The sequence below is a fragment of the Anopheles darlingi genome, chromosome 2, assembly GCF_943734745.1.
Source record: "Anopheles darlingi chromosome 2, idAnoDarlMG_H_01, whole genome shotgun sequence".
NCBI lineage: Eukaryota > Metazoa > Arthropoda > Insecta > Diptera > Culicidae > Anopheles > Anopheles darlingi.
Window position 1 is genome coordinate 29,578,678 of NC_064874.1, and position 22,088 is coordinate 29,600,765.

Genomic DNA, 22,088 nt, shown 5'->3' on the forward strand with positions numbered 1-22,088 from the left:
CACCAAACTCCCCATGACCGAGCCCAGGGGCCCGGCCGAGAATCGGGCGTCTTAAGTGCCATGTGCCTTCTGCTGCTGTTGCTGCTGTTGCTGCTAGTCGAGGAGCACCACCACCAACACCGACAGGGCCACCGTCTTTTAATGGGTGATGTGGGAATTTTTAGACAAATGATTCCACTCGGCACCGGGACCTAGGAACGTGGTTTGCGATCCTTTATCGAACAGCTTTCCGGGCCCCCGGAGTCGGCCAGCGAGTGAAGGGGGTTTGATCCATTTCGGCGTACACTTGACAGGCAGCCCGGGGACCCCCCCGGGTTTGGCCCCGGAAACTGTGCTAATTAATCACATGTCGCTTCGCAGTCACTGCCAGTCGCAACGCCATGACACAATGACGACCGAGGACGACGATATGTTCCGGTTGCTCCACTGGAAAACACATGAACCCACGCGCGTTCGCCATATTGAGCCAGCCAGCGCCATTTGCTGGCGAGTGTAGAGGCTTTTTTCGCTTCGCTTGGAAGGAGTTGGAAAATGGTGGCCGATGGTGGATACCCTTTGGTGCGGGATTAATTTTACGCACTTTCCGCACGCCGGTCGCTGCGAGCTGCGAACGGGGGATATATTAATATCCGCGAAAGGATGCTGCTGCTACTGCTGGTCATGCTGGTGTTGGTGGTGGGGCCGTGGTGAGGAAGAAAAATTAACACAACACCCAACCAACCAGCCACAGAGAGGATAAAGTTTATTTATGTGATGAAACCACGCACCATGATTTGTGCTTTGTTTGGACGGAATAGAAATTGGCAGCCATTTTTAGCTCCCCCTTTTTTTTTTTTTTGGTGCAAAGCAAACAACAGAACGATCATTAATCGTATGGGGAGGCTGTTTCGGTTTTGTATCGGTGGTTGGTGGATATGGAGTCTCATTATCATTGAAATCGCCGACAGCATTGCGCGAAGCAGCTCATCGATCAATGCTCATAAACGCAGATATCGCACAGCCTGCCTCGATGTGTATGCAATTCCACTGGAATAAATACTGTATCGATACAGTAGTGTGTCCCCGGTGGTTATGTGCCACTCGAGCTCACCGCCAAGGACCTTCCTTCATCGTCACTTTACTCGTGGCGTGGCCACAACCGTAAAAGGTGTCAAGCACGAGTCCCACACTTGAGTGCATTCGTAAATTGAAATGTCATCATCATCATCTGGCGAACCTTTTGGTGCTTGACGTTTTGGTAGCGCTGATTGCTAGCATCAAAGTAAGCCTGGGAACTGCTGAGCGGATGCGCATAGACCCCAGGGAACAATGGCCATAGCCCATCTTATCAGCTCGATCCGATCGCTTTTCACGGCGGACTCGATCCCTTTCCGGTAACCGGTTCACCGTTCCATACCCGAAATTCCCGCCCGGTAGTCACCGCAGAAGGTCACCAGCGAGTCGAGCATTGCTTTATCTGCCCGAAATCATAACATCCGCGTGGCGCAGCGTGGCGCGAGAAACCTTAAAAAACGTAATAATTGTAAATCATAAACAGGATCCTCCGTGTGTATGTGCTGCTGGGGTCGGTGTCTTGTCTTTATGTTTGCAACCATTTCCTAGACTTCCTGTACTCTTGCGTCAGCAACACCGAACTACGGTGTAAACGGAATATAGCGTCTTGCATCATCATATGAGCTCGTCCTGGCGTTGTCATACGGCTTTAACGTGGCGGCGGTACAAGGCCAAGTCTCCACATTCCACCCTGCACACCGACTCCCTGCCCGCCGGTGGGTGTGCGACACTTACTTTATCCCTTTCCATTCCGTCCTCACCACGGGCGGCACCACGCGCCATTAATATTCCTTTCCCGGGTTCCCCTTTTTCCCTGCACTCCACTCCTTCGCCACCACCATTTGGCTTGCTTTTTTGTTTTGCGTCTTGCTTTTTTGCACTGAAGCCAAGCATGGGGCAAGTGGGGAAAAAAATGTAATCTCTCTCGCGTGTGCGACGCGCGCCATCATAAGCACTTGCCAGTCCCCGGAACCGACGGCTGGCTGGCTGGCTGAAGGGGGGGCAGCCAGCGAAACCAACGACCGACGACGGCGACGGCGACGAGAAAGCCTTTCCAGACTTTCTCCCGCCACCGTGAGCCGCGGAGTGTCACTGTCGCGACTGCATTCAGTGTCGCGGTCCCGATTGCCATTCAAGACACCACCAGTAGGAGTAGCAGCAGCAGCAGCAGCATAAAATGATGCATAAAAATCTGGGTCATGAAAAGTGAAATTTTGAAGGTGACAACTCGACAGGATAGCGATAGGAACGCGATGGAGGAGAGGGACATGCTGAAATGGTCGGGATGGGAGTGTAAAAACATGCTGCGAGCATGAATGCAGCGCATTCGCTCCGCGTTGCTGGAGCACACTCTGAACTCGGAAGTGCAAATGGTGGTGACATCAAGGTTAAATGAATTCATTATGCAGCGAGGGTACGAGGCCAGAGATCGGGCTCTTCGCTCAGTGTCGAGCTTTCTTTCGGTTTTGCATTTTTATCCCCCAAGATTTATGCCTCCGGTTGAGGCATTAGAAGGGGTCGTGGAGTCTTATCAAAACCAGAAGGAACGGAAAGAGTTCACGGAGCTCACGGAGCAAACAATCTGCAACTTCTCGTCGTGCTTGTAGTCCCATCAATGGTCGCGGCTAAACGCAATCCTTCTCAATTTCAAGCACTCCTTTGCTTATCGGTTCAGTTCTCGGAGGTCAAGAATTAATACACTGAGCCAATCCTACGCGAGCTACTACTCCTCGTAACCCGTTCGAGACGATGCAACAGGACGAAGCATCATGGAATCATGAAATGTGTCATGAATAATGTATATCCTTTCCCATTCCACAACCACAACATAATTCCATTAGTCGCTCGATTGCCGAAAGGTTGCCTCTTCTCAAGACGATACTGCGGCCTTTCGGCTGATATAGCTTCTTGTTTTGGTGCGGCGATGATGCGAACGAGGGTAACCGTAGAACCGTAACGTGCGCTCCCGGTAACCTTTTCACACATCTTCTACGATGACCCTGCTGGACACTGCTGGCCACGGCTGGACCCCTTTCGTAGCGAATCCGGACCGGCCAGATGCCGGAGGTCAAGCCGAGAAAAGCTATTGTCATCGCCTGCTGTCAGAAAACGGGTTCTGCACCGTCAGTGCTGCAATTGACCACTGAGTGACCGGACCGGGGTGGTGGTTGTTGAACCGTAGAAGGAAACGGCACGACCGAATCGACTGGTTCTTGTGTGTCCAAGATGGGAATTTAATGTCTTGGAATACGCCGAGTGTGGTCGTGGAGTGGCGGTGAACCCTTTTCCACTTCTTGACCCAGCGGTAAGCATCGGCGCAGTGCTGGACATTGTCATGTCTTGGTCCCTAGAGAATAGCCGGTACACGGTCGGAAACAGAGGTTGGAATGTAATAAATAGGATTTTAAATCGGTCCGCTAATCGTGTGGAACTTTATGATTTAGTGAAACAGCGTGAACAGTGGGCTGGTGATTGGTCGTGTTTACAATCAACTTCAATTAGCATCCCGCTGTGATCAAGTTCTTCGATGATTGAGGGGTTATTGCTGAGTAAGGAATGTGATTTTGTTGCTTGTAATAAATTAAAGTTACATTTGGACATTCGTGACCTTAGGTTTTTAACGATTTTAAACCGAAAACAAGAACAATTAAACTTTGATAGGGTATACTCCAGAATTTACTCCATCAATACTGTAGAATGATCTGTTATAATCCACCAAAAATTGTACAAACTAGAGGACCTTGAACTCTTTGGTTTGTTAATTAAAATACAATCATTCTGTTCTTGGTATAGATTTACCAAAAATAAGCAAGAATCGACACAATCCAAAAGAGAGCAGATTAATAGATCGTTATTATCTTTGTTAGAAAGGTTATTTTTTCTGTCAGAAACTGCTTTCAAAAAAATAATAAAAATACTCTTTCGATGTTAAGAATGCATCGTTCATCACAATCACAAATAGCAAATGGTAGTTAAATTGTAACAAAAGGATAAATGCAATCCCATTTCGTATAAAATCATTTAAGTAACTTCCTCGGGCATGTTGTTGCAACAACACCAAGAATTTCGTGTATTTGCGTTAGTAGTTTAAACAGCCACAATCACATTTTCTTTAAATTGTAGTCAAATATTTTAAACCATTCATGCCCGAAGCCCAAAAATCATTTTATTCTGTGAGTCCATGAAAGGAGTATTCCTAGAAAAATCACAAATGAGTACGCAAATGGCAATTTTCATCTACTACTCTACTTCAACTATCACAAACAATGTTTAAAAATTCCATTTATTTATCCATTCGCTAATGTAAAACAAAGCTGAAAATGCTCAAATTCCGGCTCGTGATGAGAAAATTGAGCAATCAAACTGCTTCAACCCTCTCAATCCTGCTCGTGATGTGTCGTACATCGTGCGCGTGCGACGCTGCCAAGACGTCTTGACCCCTGGCCTAACCTTGACACAGTGGTCATATCTCAAAGGTGGACACAACATGCTCAAACCCAAGTCTTAAACATTGTCTACCGTTAATCCTGTTTTACGCCAGAAAAAGAAAGACCTAACCCGATGACGACGACGACGACAATACCTCTTCACGCAACCCTCAGTTCCTCTCAGGCTTAAGCAATATCATCGCGCTTGTCCTGCCAATGGACGGCGCATGAAATTTAATCACAAACGCAGCGGAACAACTCGTTCCCCGAGGGAAAATGTGTTTATCGTTGGTCTCCACGCACGCACCGGGTCTCGGATTCGCGGGACGGAAACGTAACCCCTAAAAACCCAATCGCCCAAAGGACAGATCGCCCAGGGGACTGCGTGTGTGCTAATCAAAATCAGAGCTACCTCAACGTTGTCAAACTAACTGGACAGAGGGGCTGACCTCTCGAGGACCTCGGGACCGTGGCCTCGGGTCAGTGTTGTCAGTGCGTTGCCCAATCCGTCCATCCTTCACCTCCCAATACTGCCGGCCTTGCTTACCCGGGGACGCACCCCGTCGACCACGGACAGTGGATTAATTTATTCAAAATATTTTATCAAATGGCGAAGTAACGCACTGCGTATTGCGCTCGCTGTCTCTCTGTCTATCTCTGGTTGTCCTGCTGACCAGCTGCTTCCATAACCACTTTGGCCAGTGACCAGATTCCCCTTCGTTCTTTGCGTGGCCATGTACGCTCGCGCCTCATCGCCCGTTTATTTAATGCCTTACGAGTGAGTGACCCTTTCTTCTAGATGTCCAGGGCCACCGATTGCTGATTGGTCCGCCGGCCAGCGCCAGGGGAGAATGCACAGGACCACACACACGCACAGGACCGCTAGGGTGACCGCTGAATAAATATGTAAATGTTGCCCTCTGCGCGATTCACGGCAACGCATATTGGTCGCGAGCTCCGGTGGTGTGCCCCCGGATAGGGGTTGCTGGAAAATTGTTACGACCGGACCGAACCGGGACCGAACCGAACCGAACCGAACCGACCTACCGACGGCACGGGCACGGATCAACAGAAAAATGACCACACGCGTCCGCCATTATGCAAACCATTTATGGGGCATACGCGCCATACAGTGTAAGGTATGTTGGAGAAATTAAGAAAATTGATTTATGGATCGCGCGAGGGCCCCCGGTGCCAACGGTGCTAATGATGTTCTTATTATGTTGATGTAAGCGGCGGTCAGGGAAGGCTGGCCCGGGCCCTGAAAGGATAGACAAACAATTTTGCAATTTGATGGACTTGCTTTGTGGCCACATCACACACACACAGTGCTATGATTAATGATCTATGGAATGTAGATCGAAAAAGGATTTTCTAGGAAAAAAATTGCAAAAAGTAAAACGACATTTTGGAGAATGTAGAATCGAAGAAGCCTTTGCCAACGAGAACCAAGCATTATACTCCAACAAGCCAAAGTCCCGTGGAGTTGGCCATGGACTTGTAGTTAGCCAACCACCGCACACAGCGCTGATCTGCTGCTGATTGAAATTCCATAGCGCGTTGGTATCGGGAAAATTGAATCCCTGCATCAATACAGGATTTCCGCCATGTGTGTCGCGCTCGAAATGGCGGAAGAAGGGGGGGTGGGGGTCTCAGTCCCACACCCAAACTATGCACCACACATGCACATGCAGGGAGTTCTAAGTCTGTGGCTTCGAGCAATGCAAACGCGAGCTGCTTCTGCTTCAGCTTCCTGTTTAGCATATGGCGCGTTTCAGGGAGCTCCAGGGCTTTTAGCTCCTATTGTTTCTTCTATCCGGCAAACCCGTGAGCCTTTGATTCCTTGTTCCCGGATTGGAAGCATGTGTGTGTGTGTGTAGTCGGGCATGATCGAACGGAAACCCATTCCCGTTGGACCGTTTCCAGGATCGCTTGACACAGCGACAGCGCTCCGGTGTTCCAAAGTTGGAGCAGAATTGGCAGAAATGTCTTCCCATTTGGCATGCTGATTGTGGCTTAAGGAGGGTAGCGCCAACCACCACATAACCGTCTGGAGTCCATTGGGATGTTGGGATTGGGATGTGAATGGATGGATGGATGGATGGATTCGCCAGCTTTAAATCACAATTCGGCATTAAAGACGAGTCATAGGATCTCGTACGTAACGATATGCAAACAGTTCGTTAGAATGTGCTTTACGGTTATATGTTAAGCCTGTTGGTGTTTGTGTGTGTGCACTGCATTGCGTTATTTCAAAATGTTTACTCTAAAATGGTTATTCAGCCACAAGGTTTAAGGACCTTCCAGCTTCTGTGGCGCTACAATCACGGCAGTGAACAGGAAATACACATTAATGCCCTTAGGAAAATTGTACAGTTCTTCCAATTACAACCTTCCTAAAGACTCGCGACTCCTCGAATACCGCACCCGGGGGTTTCCTCACTCCAAACTCTTTTCGACCTCCCTTGAAGCGCCACGTCCGCGTTTCATTGCCCCTACGGACGATACGAGAACCCGTGCACCGGGCGCGAACCTTTCAATCAAACATCAGGCAATCCCGAGCGTGTCACGTAGGACTCCGGCACGTCAGGGAGCACCACGGCAGGATAGCTGGAGCGTATGCAGATTGTCAACGACGGTGGGACAGCGGATGAAACGGAAATAAAAGTTCCTACCGGCTCCTGGCAGGGAAACCCTTTTCGGCGAGGTCGCCGCCGCCGTCATCATCGTCTCTACCTGCTCCTGGCACGACCTCACATATCCCCTTCGGTTCGAATCTGCCAATCTGCCGTTTAATTAGAGCATTCAACCGAACCGTCCGGAACCGTCCGGTGTGCCAAAAAAGGAGTGTAATGGCGCTGCGCCAAGGCGGTTAACGAGCAGTACACTCTCGCAATCGGCGAGACATTGCCGGCGGCCAGGGACCATTGGGTTACGGTGCATCTCGCGAAGATGCGTGCGTAGAATATACCATTCCATTCCATTCCATTTTTTTGGTTTGTTTTGTTTTGCGCCCTGCTACTGGATCCTATATTTCATTTCAAACCCCTTTTATGCTACGGTGTGCCACCGTTTCACGGGGACCCAGCCTCGGCGACACTGTATACGCAAAATGTAACAGAGCAGACAGCAGCAGCAGCAGCAACGGCAGCAGTAACAGCGCAGCAGCGCGAAAAGGGATCAAACACAGGTAGACCCGAGGATCAGAGGCCGCTTCCGGAGGATTCGCGGCGGATAGCATTCAAATCCCGTGCAGGCCCATTCATACGCTGATTAAGGATGCGTCGGATCGGGTTCGGGGCGAGCGATAGGAGGGATGAAATTTAAATTTTTAATGCACGCCACATAAATAACGGGCCACAACAATCTAAGGCCAAAGCGGGCAACGTGACTTGATAGACAGACAGGAACATTTGTGTGTTCGCGCTAGTGTGTGTGTGTGTGTATGGGGTCTTTCGATTCGTAGGTATCCTGCACAATTGTTGCGACCGTCATCTGTCCGGGGATGCTGGATGCGGGAGCCCATCCGCCGGCAGTTCGATATTCTTTTGGGCGGATCAGTATCTAGAATTGCTTGTTAGAATACACTTTGTTCGTGTTTCATGTGTTCCATTTGGATGATAAACGGTTGTAAACAGTATTTAAGAACCGAAAACCAATAAAACTTTGTTAAAATTACCAAAATCGTTTCGTTTCAATTAATTTATGTTCGGATCATTTGTTAATGCTAACAACTAATGAACGTAGTAAATCCTTACACCGATTCCAATACATTCGTGTAACATCCGCTCGAATTATGTTTTATGTGCGTCGATTATCATAAAAAAATGACTTACCTACCTCACAGCATGGCACGCCGATAGCGCTCCAAGCACGTGGCATACCGGCTAGGATGCACGTGAAAGCGACCTTCCTTTTTCTTTAGTTCTACTGCATTGTCTATGATTCCAAACGACTCCCCATCCCCCCACCCACGTTAATGCAGGCGCGATGCTGCTGCACGCTTTAAAGATGCAAAATATAAAAAAATCATCAAAAGGAGAAGTAGTGTGCAACAAGTAACAAGCCAACACTACTTATGCCATATCGCTCAACTCTCTCAACGACGACGGCAACGGCGACGACGACCTGGGCCCCGGGATCTCTGGAGGGATTGGTGGTTCTACGTGCCAGTTCTCAAGCCATTGACACCGAAGAAGCCGTGTCCGTGCCATGTATGTGCCTGCTATGATCTTTTTTACGTGATTTTTGGTCGAAAGCTGTCAGGACGATTCCAAATGTGCTGCTTTGCTTCGCTTTGAATAACTGTTTGTTCGTTTGTTTCAGAATAAAAATGTATGCTTTTTTATGACAATTAACCTTTTATAACTGTTCTTAGTGTTGTGTGGTTGATGTGATAAAAGCATTAAACACTATGATGGTAGAACAAAGGACTGTAGAAAAGAATGTTGTACTTGTGATGACTTATACTGTCTCCAAAAGCTTTGACTCCCGGTATCTGTTCCACAAATCAACATAAATCCAACCTCGTTTTTCTTTTGCTAAACAAATCATTGCTAGAAAAACGTGCATTTTTCCAACCTTCGATGCACCAGGCCCGGTGTAAAGCTCTATACAGTGCACTACTCTATCTACTATCAATACTAGATGCTCATCCGGGCACTCACGCGGCGACGCGGCTTCTGTGAGTGTCGAAACGTTCGCCGTCATCGCATCAGCACCATCATCATCATCATCGTCATCGCAAGGATACACGCAAGGATAAAGGACACGTGTGTGAGCGAAATACTAAAGGATACGTGTGTGAGCGAAATGACATGGTTGGATTTCATCGACCAATGGGGTGCAGGCAAGCAAAAACATACACTCGCGCCGTCTCGCTTTCCCGCCCGGTTTTCCTTCTCACATTGTCACTCGCCTACCAAGGATATTCAGGATTTATGTGCTCGCGCTTCAGCGGTTAAGCGGCCACCGACGACGACCGGCCATATGAGAGCAGGGCGGCCATGGCGGCCAAACTCCGCCAACGCCTCCTATTCAACCCGCTCCGTTCACGGCGATCACATATATTATCGGGACACATGCGGCGATACGCCGTCCATTTCGGTGCTCCACCCGTACCGTAAACAGTTTGATTAGTCCTCGTTGACCTGCTCTCGCCTCCCACTGCGATTGCCATACGAAAAGTGTGAAGAGCGTACACTCATTAGGTCCAGCTCGTATATCGACTACATACGAGTGTCGAGGACCAAGTCGGACACGACAGACAATATAGTATAATGTATTGGACCCCGTGCGGAGCCCGTGCGGTGTCAAGAGGCACGACCCGAAGGACATCGCGGTAGCAAGCGATGTGAATGTGAAGTGGTTCCACATTCCACAACGCTCGAGATCGATAATCGAAAGCATAGCAGCCCTGGCCCTGTATGTTCTGGTAGAGATGAAAGCAAGGACGATGACGATATGTACGTGTGTGTATGTGTTTTTTCTCTCTCGTTCTCTCGCTCTTGCGGAGGTTTGGTGTGAAAGAGATCACTAGCTGCGTCGCGCACCGGAGCGTATTGAATTCACATAAATATAAAGGGATCAAATATCCTTTCTTGGCTGGTGGCTTACATACACACGAGCCTGGCGTGACACACGCACACCCACACATAATTTATTATGTGCCAAAAACTTCCCAAAAACACCCACTACACGGTGGCGAGGCCCCCCCGGGGGGGAGGGGCTGGTGGGAAAGGTGAGCAGCATATATGCGTGCCCGGGGAATAGCCATGGCGCGAGGTAAACCGAAAAGGCTTAGAGAGCCGCTCCACATGGACGGACGTGTACCGGACATACATGACCGGTGATCGCTCCTCTCTCTCTCTCTCTCTCTTTTCTCCTCCTATGACTCCATGGTACCACCAAAAACATGGGGAACGCTACCGAATGGAGTCGATCAAAGCCGGCGTGGAGAATGGAATGGAGTACCGGGAGTACGGCGCTTGCTCCGCCGCCACCACACGACGCACTCGGCAAAACACATTCTTGGCCACGGGATGTTGCGAGCAGGTGCCCGCTGGATGCTGCCCAGAAACTTTACGTTCACGTATGACGTTGATAAATGGATTTAAACCGCACGCACGCCGCACACTTCCCTTTTACCGTTCGCCACATTTTGAAAGAGAGGCCTCCAAGTCCTTCTTCTTCGCTGCGAGAGGGTGGTACCGAGGGGACGGAAAATGAGTTTTCGTCGTCCACCGTCCCGAGCCCACCTACGCACCATTCATTTCCGCCGTTCCGCAGTTTCACCGGACATGACACATGGCCCCCGTCCGCCGGTTCGACGAGCGATCAACCAAAACTGCGAAGCGGACTGTGTTTCTGAAAATGTAATAAAAACAGGAACGTAACACACCCTTAGTGGAGTGTATATGCGATTCCGGGTTCCGGCCAGGAATGTGGATTTCTTTCGCAATTATTCTGCCTCCTGGGGGTCATATCGATCAATCCATCGATCGATTCTTCTGAGTTTCGTACTAGAAATTGGTTTGAAATACCATTTCAGATAAAATACTTTGTTAGTAAATCTAGAGGAATCGGTTGGTCTTATAATAATATTGAGTCGTTTCATTTATTTCAGATAAGAAAAAAATACAATCATTTGTGCTCATCCGTAGCGCTAGAAAGCATCCTAATGCAAAGTGCCGTTAATAAATATGTTCACAATTTACAAATGATGCTTGTCCATTTCGCGATTAATCCAGGGGTAAACGTTCATCACTAACAAAGCCCCAAAGTACGGGTTGCGGATGGACACGCAAACCGTGGAACGATTCCTACTCAGATCAGCCTCAGAGTTAGACAAATGATTCGGACAAAACCTTACAGCTAGACACTAGATTCTTTTCGTTTGTCATACTCGGGGAGAGGATACGGTGACCGGCACTGAATCATCTGCATCCAAAGCTATAAAACTCCATATTCCTACACAAACTGCACGCTTAATTTAGATCTTTGATTTTACACTCATTTTGGTTTGGTATCATTGAACCTTTTTTTTTTTTTTGGGACAGGAAACCTTATAATTGAATGGTCAGTGGGATGTTCAAAACTTTTGAATTTCATTTTCCGTGCTCACTTCCGTTCTAACGGTCGTGTCCGGGTTGGGTGGTTCTGCGGTCGATTTATTTGCCGGTGGTGGCTGTGTGGACGTGACGTGGTGCGTGCCTTCGCCGTTCTGGGGACGGTTCTGTTCGACAAAGGTTTGAATCGCACGCTCTTCGGCTTGCTGTTCCGCTTGCAGGCGCTTGAATTCTTCAATTTCGTAGCTATACTTCGGTGTGGTGATGCCCAGGAAGGAAGCTAAACCCTCGCCAACGTAGTCACAACCGGCGAGGACGGTGCTGCCGATTTTGTAGGTTTTGTAGCGCATCCAATCCGTCCACTTCAAGGACGACTGAAACGGGAAAAAGGACGAAACACAAGCATGTGAAATATTTCAACGCTGTGCGCAACTTGCGGTGGATAGTGGAATTAAAAATCGTGAGCAAAATTCAGGGCGAAATCTGGAGAATTTGGAATTTTCGAAATCGGAAATAAAAAGTCACTTATTTGTTAAAATCTCGAAAAATAAAAGAAGCAAATACCTAAATGAAATAATCTTGTACAAACGGCTACTCTGTCGTAAGACGTGTCACAATTTAATCGATTCCAGATGATAAAAATTAAAAAAAAGGGAGAAAACAGGACATTTTTCAACCAAAAATCTGATTCTCGAACCACTTTCCACAAGACCGTTGTCCTTCAGAACCGACTTGATCCATACGCCGACTAGATAGCTGAAAGTTATCAGAAGATTCCGCAGAGGGAGCGGAACTGATTCAGTGGTAGAACTGATCAAATATTCACTATCAGGCAATTCCTGGAAAAGATGGGTATGAGTATAACAGAAGCCCATACCATCTCTTCGTCGATTTCAAGGTTGCCTACGATACCATAAAATAATTAGCCAGGATAAAATTGAATGACGGCATGAGATCCTTTGAGATACTTTCGATACTAATCCGGCTTGTAAGAATGGGTGCGCCAAAAGGATGGGCTGGCTTGGCTGCTCTTCAACTTGACGCTAGAGAAAGCCATTCGCGTCTCGGAAGTGGTGACCTCCGACAAAAGATCTCGGATGGCAGGTCAACGAGGTAGTGTTGAGAGATCCCGGATGCAGTTACTCGGACCGTGATTGACCGTACAGTAGTAAGCACATGTTTCTTCCCGCCCTTTTTAAGGAAAATCGTCGAACAGGTGCCGTCCGTTCACTTTTTCTCATTACATATCAGGAAGGTTCGATCCGGACCGCGCTCGTACCAGGTAGGTTCAGTTCCGATGGCAGTACGAGTGAGACAAAGCGAATGCTTTGCTGACTGAAAAGACTGAGACAAGGAGAAGGTCCGGAGCTAGGAGGGGAGGGGGTCAAGGATGCCACAATAAACAAGCGCCGTTGCTATGAATCACCTTGGCCCCAGATGGCGTCATTTTTCGCTCCTTCTACGGAAGAATAAAGATTCCAGATTTCTCTTTTTACTTCGCCAACTTACCTCATCCACGGCCGGGGCCTGATCTGCACGATCCACCTGATCGGTCTCGTCATCGCTGTACTCTTCGAGCGTGCCATCGCTGAAATGCAGAACCCTTTTCGGAGCACGAACTCGTACTTCAACGTCCTTCTCGTTTTGAATGAACGCATCCGACCCACCGTCGGCCTTGGTTTTCAACGGAATGTCCACTTTCGTCATCTTGCACCACTAATCCAATATCCAGCGAGAATTAAAACAACTTTCACAGGCCCTAGAGACGGTTTAAATTGCGATTTAAAGCAGAAAACCTCCGCTGATTCGGACAACAAAACACCTCTGCGCAATCAAAACTTGATGTTTGTGCTGCACAGGCACGGTGTATTTGCTGCACTGGCAGACTCGCACGTGTGGCTGTGTATCGTGCGTGCGTGCGTGGGAAAATCCGTGTGTGTGCGCCTTGTGTTTATTTCACACAAAAATATTCGTCCGATTTTCCGATTTTTCATGCAAAACAATACTTGATCGAGAAAATATGACAAATTTTCCTACACTGCAAATTTTATCACTTTTAGGAACATTTTTTCTTTCGTTTCTACTGACCCGAAGATAATAGGCACTACGGAAGGTGAATCATTTATAGGCCTTTAATTTAACTATGTGCCGTTTATTATACGTCGCTGACTCCTATTCACATCTTCAGCACCAGGATCTGTTCGTTGGGGGGGTGCTACTCCGCCTCAATTCCTAGCAGAGGGCTGCGGGATCCGGAACTTGGACATCTCTACCTCGGCCTCGAAGTAGCTGGTTTGGTTGTAGCTAAAGTACTCGGGCACTTTGTACGCTCCTTTGTGGTCCGCTCCCGGACCGACGGGGCCATCCTTCTTCTGAACGCACCGCGAGCTCAATCCGGGAACCTCGCCAGTTGCGGCAGGTGAAGCCGGAGCACCAGCGCCCGCAGCAGGTCCGGCCGGAGCAGAGGGCTGGCTGTAGCCTCGTGCAGCCACCAAACGGACGAGAATATCGTTTTTCAGCAGAATCTGCCGGATCATCTTGAAATCAGACCGGTGTGCTGGCGCCAAGGGACAAACTCAAAACACTCGCTACTGATTATCCAATCACCGTTGTTGCTGCTGCTGCTGATATTGTTCCCGGGCGCGAATGTCAGCTGTGTGTTCGAGATTTGTCAAAAGTTCAGAAAAAAGGGAAAACACATAGTCCATAAACCATAAAAAAGAAATCCATAATTTACTGAACAAAAGATGAAAATCCATATTTAAATGAATCTCTGCTTCCTTTTCTTGGCGAACCCCTTTCTATCTTAGCGTAGCCATCGTTTCTGGCTTTTTTAGTATTTTTAGTGTATTTTTTCATAAACATTTAATTCATATTTAAATCGCTTTAAATGTTTTCTGAACCCACAGAAACCCTTCCCAGCAATAATTTGTCGTTGTTTTTCTTTCAGTAATTTTTGGGAGCTGATTCGCATCAATTTTCCTTAAATACCAAACATTCCGAACAATTAACGGGATCAGCAATTGTTTGCAGCAAAGGGCTGGTTTACATCGCACCATTATTCTGATTAATGTTATCCGGTAAGTAGTTAATTGCAAATCTCTTTTCCTGGCCTTTCTTTTATGTTGGAACAACGAAATAAAGCCAAGACGCAAATAATTGCCGATTAACTTCAATAAATTAACATAAGCCACCATAAAATGATTTTCGATAATTTGAGTCATAATTAGGAAAATGAAAAATAAATGTTTATCATACTGAAAACCAGCATTAAATATCACTAAAAATGATACAGAATTAAATTATTCCGATATCCTCATTCATGCCAAAGCAAATCAATAAAAATCAAAAACCAGCGAACTAGGTCGGATAAAGTTTAACCAAATGAATTAAATTCCTCGCATTAATTAAAAATCGCACAACTCACAATAGACGGCGAATTACGGGATTTTAATTGTAACTCGTAATTCTCCATTCATCTTGTGGTGCGCTCCGGCTGCAGAAAGCACAAGAACAACAGAAGCACACCAACACGTTTACACGTGGTGTAACAACGAGGTAACAAAAATGGTCCGGCCGCGTTCGTCCTCGTTCGAATCGTCCTGGAAATTAGAAAAACGGGATACGGTCAGTGATCACATTGTGGGAAAAGCAACGGCATCCTTCGAGATCATGAAGATCAGAACCGTCGAAGCCGGTGCTGGGGTATTCAATTATTGGTTCCTAGATTTCGATGTGCAAGAAGGGCAGGTAAAGAGTGTGGGGCGGGGTGCAAGCCGAAAAATATGGCGAAGAACTTTTCCTGCCGGGTGAATATGAAGTGTTTACTTGTACGGTTCGCGGTAGATGTATGACTTCGCGATAAACCCCACCTGTCCCGCCCGTTATCAGCTGTTCGTGGCGCCTGGTTCCCGCGATTAGTGTCGTGCAAAAACACCGATCAATCTGTAGAGCATCGCTGTGTATGTGTGTGTGTACGGTGTGTATGTGTACCCCAAAGTGATCTGGAGACGAGAAAAAATGTCCGCGACCAGAGAATACGACGTTTTGGTGTTTGGATCGTGTATCGTAGATTTTATAAGGTTTGCCGTTTTTTTTTGCTGTGATAAGGTGACCGAACAGGTCCATACGATTGATGGCTCTTGGTTTTTCCGCCTTTACCACGGCTTAGCTACGTGCCGCGATTGCCGAAAGTCGGCGAAACGCTACACGGTACACGGTTTGCCACGGGAAATGGTGGCAAGGGAGCGAACCAGTGTGTGGCCGCAGCACGACTCGGTAGCCGGACGACCATCGTCGGTAAGCTGGGTGATGATGCGTGGGGTCGCGCCTATCGTGATGCTCTCGCTGCTGAAGGGATCAACGTAAGCGAGGTCGCTATCATGCCCGGAGAAAGCACCGGTATCGCACAGATCAACGTAGCCGATGGTGGAGACAATCAGATCGTCATCGTAACCGGAGCCAACAAACGGCTGGAGCCGGCGGATGCCGAGTCACGGCATGCTCTGTTGCAACGAGCTCGCATCCTGATCTGCCAGCTCGAGACACCGCTCGAGGGAACGATCGCAGCCTTGCGTGCCTTTAACGGCATCTCGATTCTGAACGCAGCACCGGCCGAGGAGCACCTGCCTGATCCGCTCCTCTCACTACCGACGATTTTCTGCGTCAACGAAACCGAAGCCGCACTGCTGACAGCTGTCCCGGAGATTGTCGATATCCCGTAATGTCCGGAACGGTAGCACGATGCTGGGATTGCTTCTAATTCCGGCATTCTCTTCTAGACAAGCGAAGACGGCACTGCTCCGACTCCGCGAGCTGGGATGCCGGACGGTGATCATAACGTTGGGTGAGAAAGGGGCTGTTTTCGTCGAAAACGGCAGCACCACGGTGTACCATGTGCAGCCGACCAAGGTGGACAAGGTGGTCGATACGACGGTAAGTCGAGAACGGAGGGAACATTAGAAGGGGTTTTTTCACCGATTCTAAAACACGGTTGAACACTCTCGATGTCGGTGTGGCCACGGGTCTTATTATACACAGGGAGCCGGTGATGCTTTCATCGGTGCACTGGCACACTTTATGGGCCAACATCCGGACGCAGCGTTGGGTAACTGCATTGCCGCAGCGAATCATGTTGCCGCCTTGTCCGTTCAGAAACCCGGAACGCAGACAAGCTTTCCACGTGCGCGCGATCTGCAGCTACCGTTGGATGATTTAAAAGCATTGCAGGATCGCTGGAACAGCGTGTAGAGAGATGCGGATGTAACTAACGTGCCCCGTACACTGGTCAGTTGTTGTCTGTAGCATTTTATTAAAATTATTTCAATTTTCAAAGAATGCAGTAGCAATAAAGTGTGCCTTAAACACAAATCATCTATTGTATGTAGCCCAAAAATGTTAATATAATTTTTGGGAGAGTTGGTGAGTCCGACTGCAATTTCGGTTCACATTTCTGTACATCCGTCCGTGATGCCGTGGAATAACGAACTAAACGAGCGAACGGACCGACGTACACGAATCCTTTGTACCTACGGCGCGCATGTTTCCACAATGTGTCGGTCCATTATCATCAACGGTCTATTCCCCAATCGATATCCAAGTCTCGTGCAAACAAAAAATTAGTCTATAGTGCGCTTCTGTGACGGGTTGAAGAACTTTTTTGAAATTGGACCTATCACTGCTACCTTACGCCCCCGTTGAATTCCCTTCTTCTAGGCTTACTAAAGATCCATCCGTTATGTTGTTCTTCATACAAACAATCCAGATGAACGCAGGAAGAAATTATAACTTAAAACTAAAACACTCAACACAGCAGGGCACAGGCGATCGGAATAAGACACGAACAAAGTTTGGTGCATGGTTTCTGAAATAGAGAAACAGAAACATAAATTAGGACAATAATTATTTTAAACGACCAAACCGATTACCGGAGAAACCTCCATAATCGCTACCGGTTGTTGCTAGTGTTGCCAGACGAACAGAACACGGTGCCAAGGTTGTTAGAGATTAACCTCTTCTTCTTCGCCAGCCTAAGCCTACTGAGACGAGTAGGCAAATTCGGTTCAATGCTACGTGTTGGGTGATTGTGAAAAGAAGAAATTACTCGCTAGCGAAGCAGTTGAAATGCATCGATAACCCGCGAGTATTAAACCTACCAAATACCAAGGTTAGTCGAACGCGAAATTTTCTAGTGTACGACTCGAAACGTGGATTAGTATTTTTTTTTATTTTAGAATAATTCTATAACCGCTAAACAGCTGCTAGCACTCTTCCCTATGGCAAGAAGATTCAATCAGTCTTTTGTGGAGGAATTCCGTTCAACCTATGATTTTCGTTATGGCATTGTTCTATTTTGCGCACCTAGGGCACTTAGTGAACGAGGTTTCCTCGTTTCTGTTCGTCTGGAGCAATCGCAACTTGATACCGACCAAATCATAGTTACCTGGGTTTATACAATTTAAATTCAATGAATTGCCGCCCACTTGCCAACGGCCATGGCGCCATTGCGGCTACGCTGTGTGTCGTGTGTTATCATGGGGGGAAATTAAGTGGCAATTTCGATCCGCTTCGACCCGGTTATGTCCACTGTTGCAATCGGACGTCCTTGCATCTCCACGCAACTGTTGTCCATGTTGATAAAATCGACGATCGTCAGCAGTGTTTCAATTTCGGCTGGAGTCGCGATCGTTACCGGAGCACCCACCAACCGGCAGCAGTGGCCCTCTACGTTGATAACGTACGTATCGTTCCGGAAGATAACTGTACGGTCGTACTGCACATTGAAACGGCCGGGCACCGATGCCTTGCGACGGAACATGATCCGGGTCGGCTCGTAGTTGTGCTTCTCGCTCTCGGGGATCTGATTATCCTGTGTGGCACCGCAGAATGTTTCCTCGCCGGGGTTTACCGCTGTCTTGCGCTTCTCCAGCACCGTTCGTAGCGACCACACATCGGACGGTAGGCGGATCGAGTCCGCCACATTACCTAGCGCGATCATCGACATGCTCATAATGGGTTTCTTCGGTCCCGAGCCCGTATTCTTGCAGTTAATGACGTTCCACGTTTCGTAACACGTGATTCGCTTTTTCCTCACATCCACCGAACGCCCCGCGGCGGTTATCTTCTGCTGCGCCTGCTGTTGTTGCGTCGATTGGGATTGCGGAAGCCGTTGCGATAGACGTACGGCTGATGCAGCTGATGAGGTACTAGTGATTGTTCCAGCTGTACCAGGCGTTCCCGGTGAGCGTCCCAGAATGACCTTACCGGTAACGGACGGGGTGCTGCCAACAGTGCTGCCGGCAGTAGCAGTGCGCTTTATGGGCGAATTCTCGTTCGACGAAACTAGCAGCACATTGTTGTCCGGATCGGTGAGATCGATCGAATAGTGGTTGTTAGTGGTGGTGGCGGAGAGCTTCGACTGTGGTCGATCCTGACCCAGCTTCATCGTCGCATTCAGTATGCGTGGTGGCTGATTGTTTCGTTTCAGCGGGGTTCCAACACCGCTGGTCACCCCATACCGACCATTGTTACCGGGTTTGTACAGATTGTTGTTCGTTTTGTAGCCAGTGCCATCGGCATCAACATCCACCACTGCCCCACCATCGTTGGCAAGGTTTTCCTTGGCTTTGGCCGAGTTTGGTGGACGACCGCGTGGCCGACCACTCGGTGTCGGTGCTGACTGCATCCGCACAACCGTCTTGTTAGCGCCCCCGGCAGTGACAATGTTTTTCTGCAGCACCTCCTCCACATCGACCTCGCTGGAACCGCCTTTGCTTTGGTTTTGCCTGTTGTCCTCGGCGCGCTTCTTCATCATCGCATTGTGCCGCTCCCTCGGTGTTCGTCCGGGTGTCATTTCCATTGACAGTGGAATCGTACGTTTACGTTCCAGAATGCTTGCCACCAGTTTGTTGTTCGTTTTGCCCTCGTTCTGCTGATCGCCACCGGTTTCCTCCAGCTCGGACCGGTCGTCCTCCGAGTCTTCGTCCTCCTCGACCTTCCGTTGACGCAGATCGACCGAGTTCTTTGATTTCATCTTCATAATATCGTTCACATTCACGATCGTGATCATCTGTGATGGAGAGTTTTCCTTCGATTCCGACTTGCCTGCACCCGAATCCCGTCCCTGTTGCGCATTGGGTCCGGCGCGACGCACCGAGGCCGGAAAGGTGCGGGTTCGCTGCACTGCACGTCGCTGGCTATCATCGTCTTCCCTTTCGCCATCGTCATCGGTATCTGTGTCCACCTCTTTCGTTACCATCGTACTCTTCGGGTACGAACGACGCAGCATTTTGGAAACCTGCTTTCCATCGTCCTCGGAATCGGTCGGCGGAGGCGCTTTCCGTTTAATCACGGTCACACCACCTCCCAGCGTTTGCTTCGCACCCGGCAGCAACACTTTGGCCGCAAAGGGTGATACTTGCTTCTTGAGGAGCGGGTTCTTGCGTGGTCGACCGACCGGACGCTTCCCCTGGGACGCTGTCTGTCGCTGCTCGTTCTCGTTCAGCAGATCTTCGTCGTCCTCCACTTCGTCATCCTCGGTCGTACCATCGGCGTTGCTGCGTAGCATCTTTATGCTGCCACCGGTCGGATTGAGCACTTTCCGACCGGTGCTCTCGTACGAACCACGGCGGTTGTCCCCGGCCAGGCCTTCCATTCCCAAATCATCTTGATCGGCTGAATCTACAAGTTTTCATTCGAAATATAGATGATTTTCCCGTTAGATGATGACACCACGACCAAGCGCTTGACCGTCCCCCCCAGAGGCAATAGACCCACTTACCTGTATCGATCGAATCCGTCATGTCCAGTCGGCGGGCCGTGTCTCGCAGTTGCGGTGAGGCGTGTTGGCGTGTTTGGTTCATGCCGAGTGTCCGAACATCCATGCGTTTCATCAAATCCCTGCGCAAATTCTTGGTCGGTTCCGTACGGGGTGCAGTAATCAGATTCTTCGATTTCGGTGGTCTCCCACGGCGCTTGGGCCCTTCCGATCGCGGTGTCGATGGCGGCGAGGGTTGCTCCTCTTCTTCCTCGACAAATTGATCGAACTCTTCGTCGCTCATTCCACTTTCATCGAACGATTCCTTCACCTGAGCCGCTACCATCTCATCGTTCACGTACTTTGGGTTCGGTTTTATCGTCCGACGCGCTCGCCCGGTCGTGAGAGTCGACTCCGGAGCCGATTTCGGCGCGGGGCTCACACTATCGGAAGCCTTTTTTAGCCGTGGCATCTCGGACCGCGTCGCTTGGGCTAACTCCCTGCTGAAGATGCGGCCCTTCGTCAGCGTCCGATTCGCGGGTGTACCCATTTGTACTCACCTTCTGGAAGGGAATAGTGTGAAATATTTTTGCGAGCGAGTGACGCACTTTGTTTATCAAGAGTTTCCGCTTGGAGGCTTGGCGGGAGGGCTAACGGAATGCTTCGGTGGCTGCTTTGACGATTTCCCAAGCGCTCGATACAATTTCCAAGCGCCAACTCGAGCAGTGACGCGATTGCACGCACACAAACGCGTTCGTCGTGTCGCACAAAAATTGCTCGATTTTCTCGCTCCCCAACCTTCCGTCTTCTTATCAAGGGTTAATAGTTCTCGCGCCAATATAAAATTTAGATGATTTGTTCTTGCGCTTGTTTCGTACGGACACAAAATAATCCTCAATCCACTTGCAGAATCCCGTTATTTTCTTATCCACATGTTTTCCACGCGTTCCGCCGTTTCGCAGCGTCGACACAAAACCTGATCATCAACCGTCGCAGCGAAAAATGAAAACCAGCAAAAACGAGTCCTCGTTGCACTTTGTCTTTTTCTGTTTTTTGTCCCGTTTAGCACTGATTTTACGCGTATTTTGAGGCGGGTTTCAACGCGATCGACAGGAAAAAAAAATTGAACCCAAAACGCAAAACTGCTCTCGGAAATTTGGGCTTGGATTTCGCTTGACACTTTCGAGTTGCTCGACGATTTTGCGTTTTTATGGCCAAAATGGCGGCGGTCGAAAATGCCGACGAAGGGTCTTTCAAAGACCGGGCGAAATCGCGGCCCTTTTTCGCCGCCATGTTGGGCGACTGCAGTTAAATGGTTTTATTTGCGCATAGCATCTGCTTTGCCTTATTTGTGGATTTATAAAATGATTTATTTCCTTTCATCGACGGTCTTATTGAAAATACCAATTAAAAATAGTGAAATAAAAATATGACCTAGTATTGTAAGACCCCTTGGCTGTGTTGACGTTTCTTCTGGCGGCGATGATGACAATCCGAATTTCAGCGTTTCATCCTTGCAGGCTTTCGTTCCGGAAAATCGTCTGAAGATTTTCTGTTGTTTTATCCAAATTATCCAGAGGATACTCGAGGAAACACTCCCTTTACTTACGCCACGTCCAGTAACTGATTAGGAAAATGGACAACACCGTTGCGTTGTACAAGCAGCTGAAAACGGAGTGGACGAAAAGTCCGATCAACCTGAAGCTGTGCGGCTCGATTCTGGATAAGCTGAAGGTATGGCTTGTTTCTTGTGACACGGGAAACCCGGTTCGTTGTTTTAGCTAA

The 22,088-nt window shown here is 48.6% G+C and overlaps 5 protein-coding genes across 7 annotated transcripts in view; 2 read left to right on the top strand and 3 right to left on the bottom strand.

Moving 5' to 3' along the window:
• Window positions 1–11,072: 11,072 nt before the first annotated feature.
• LOC125950953 (protein FAM177A1) lies at window positions 11,073–13,571 on the bottom strand. Its single transcript, XM_049679360.1, has 2 exons — window positions 13,058–13,571; window positions 11,073–11,922 (listed from the first exon to the last, which is right to left on the bottom strand). The coding sequence occupies exons 1-2, from the start codon at window positions 13,253–13,255 to the stop codon at window positions 11,572–11,574; spliced, it is 549 nt and encodes a 182-aa protein (XP_049535317.1). The 5' UTR covers window positions 13,256–13,571; the 3' UTR covers window positions 11,073–11,571.
• Window positions 13,572–13,675: 104 nt separating this feature from the next.
• LOC125951584 (uncharacterized) lies at window positions 13,676–14,202 on the bottom strand. Its single transcript, XM_049680524.1, has one exon. It carries the CDS (start codon window positions 14,083–14,085, stop codon window positions 13,774–13,776), a length of 312 nt encoding a protein of 103 aa, XP_049536481.1. The 5' UTR covers window positions 14,086–14,202; the 3' UTR covers window positions 13,676–13,773.
• A 974-nt stretch (window positions 14,203–15,176) lies between these two features.
• Window positions 15,177–16,927, top strand: LOC125949762 (ribokinase). Its single transcript, XM_049677092.1, has 4 exons — window positions 15,177–15,630; window positions 15,720–16,268; window positions 16,330–16,483; window positions 16,589–16,927. Exons 1-4 carry the CDS (start codon window positions 15,569–15,571, stop codon window positions 16,796–16,798), a joined length of 975 nt encoding a protein of 324 aa, XP_049533049.1. The 5' UTR covers window positions 15,177–15,568; the 3' UTR covers window positions 16,799–16,927.
• On the bottom strand, window positions 16,822–21,523 carry LOC125949713 (uncharacterized). Of its 2 annotated transcripts, XM_049677021.1 has the most exons (4): window positions 20,864–21,523; window positions 20,328–20,806; window positions 17,991–20,227; window positions 16,822–17,411 (listed from the first exon to the last, which is right to left on the bottom strand). In XM_049677021.1, the coding sequence occupies exons 2-3, from the start codon at window positions 20,773–20,775 to the stop codon at window positions 18,093–18,095; spliced, it is 2,583 nt and encodes an 860-aa protein (XP_049532978.1). In that variant the 5' UTR covers window positions 20,776–20,806; window positions 20,864–21,523; the 3' UTR covers window positions 16,822–17,411; window positions 17,991–18,092. The 2 variants fall into 2 exon arrangements, with proteins under 2 accessions (XP_049532978.1, XP_049532977.1); XM_049677020.1 differs by having other exon boundaries at window positions 20,328–21,523.
• A 251-nt stretch (window positions 21,524–21,774) lies between these two features.
• The window catches only part of LOC125949769 (26S proteasome non-ATPase regulatory subunit 8), a 594,091-nt gene continuing 593,777 nt past the window's right edge, over window positions 21,775–22,088 (top strand). For both annotated transcript variants that reach the window (XM_049677101.1, XM_049677100.1), the window contains exon 1: window positions 21,775–22,037. In XM_049677101.1, the coding sequence (XP_049533058.1) occupies window positions 21,939–22,037 (99 nt within the window). In that variant the 5' untranslated portion in view covers window positions 21,775–21,938. The remainder of the gene's footprint in view (window positions 22,038–22,088) is intronic.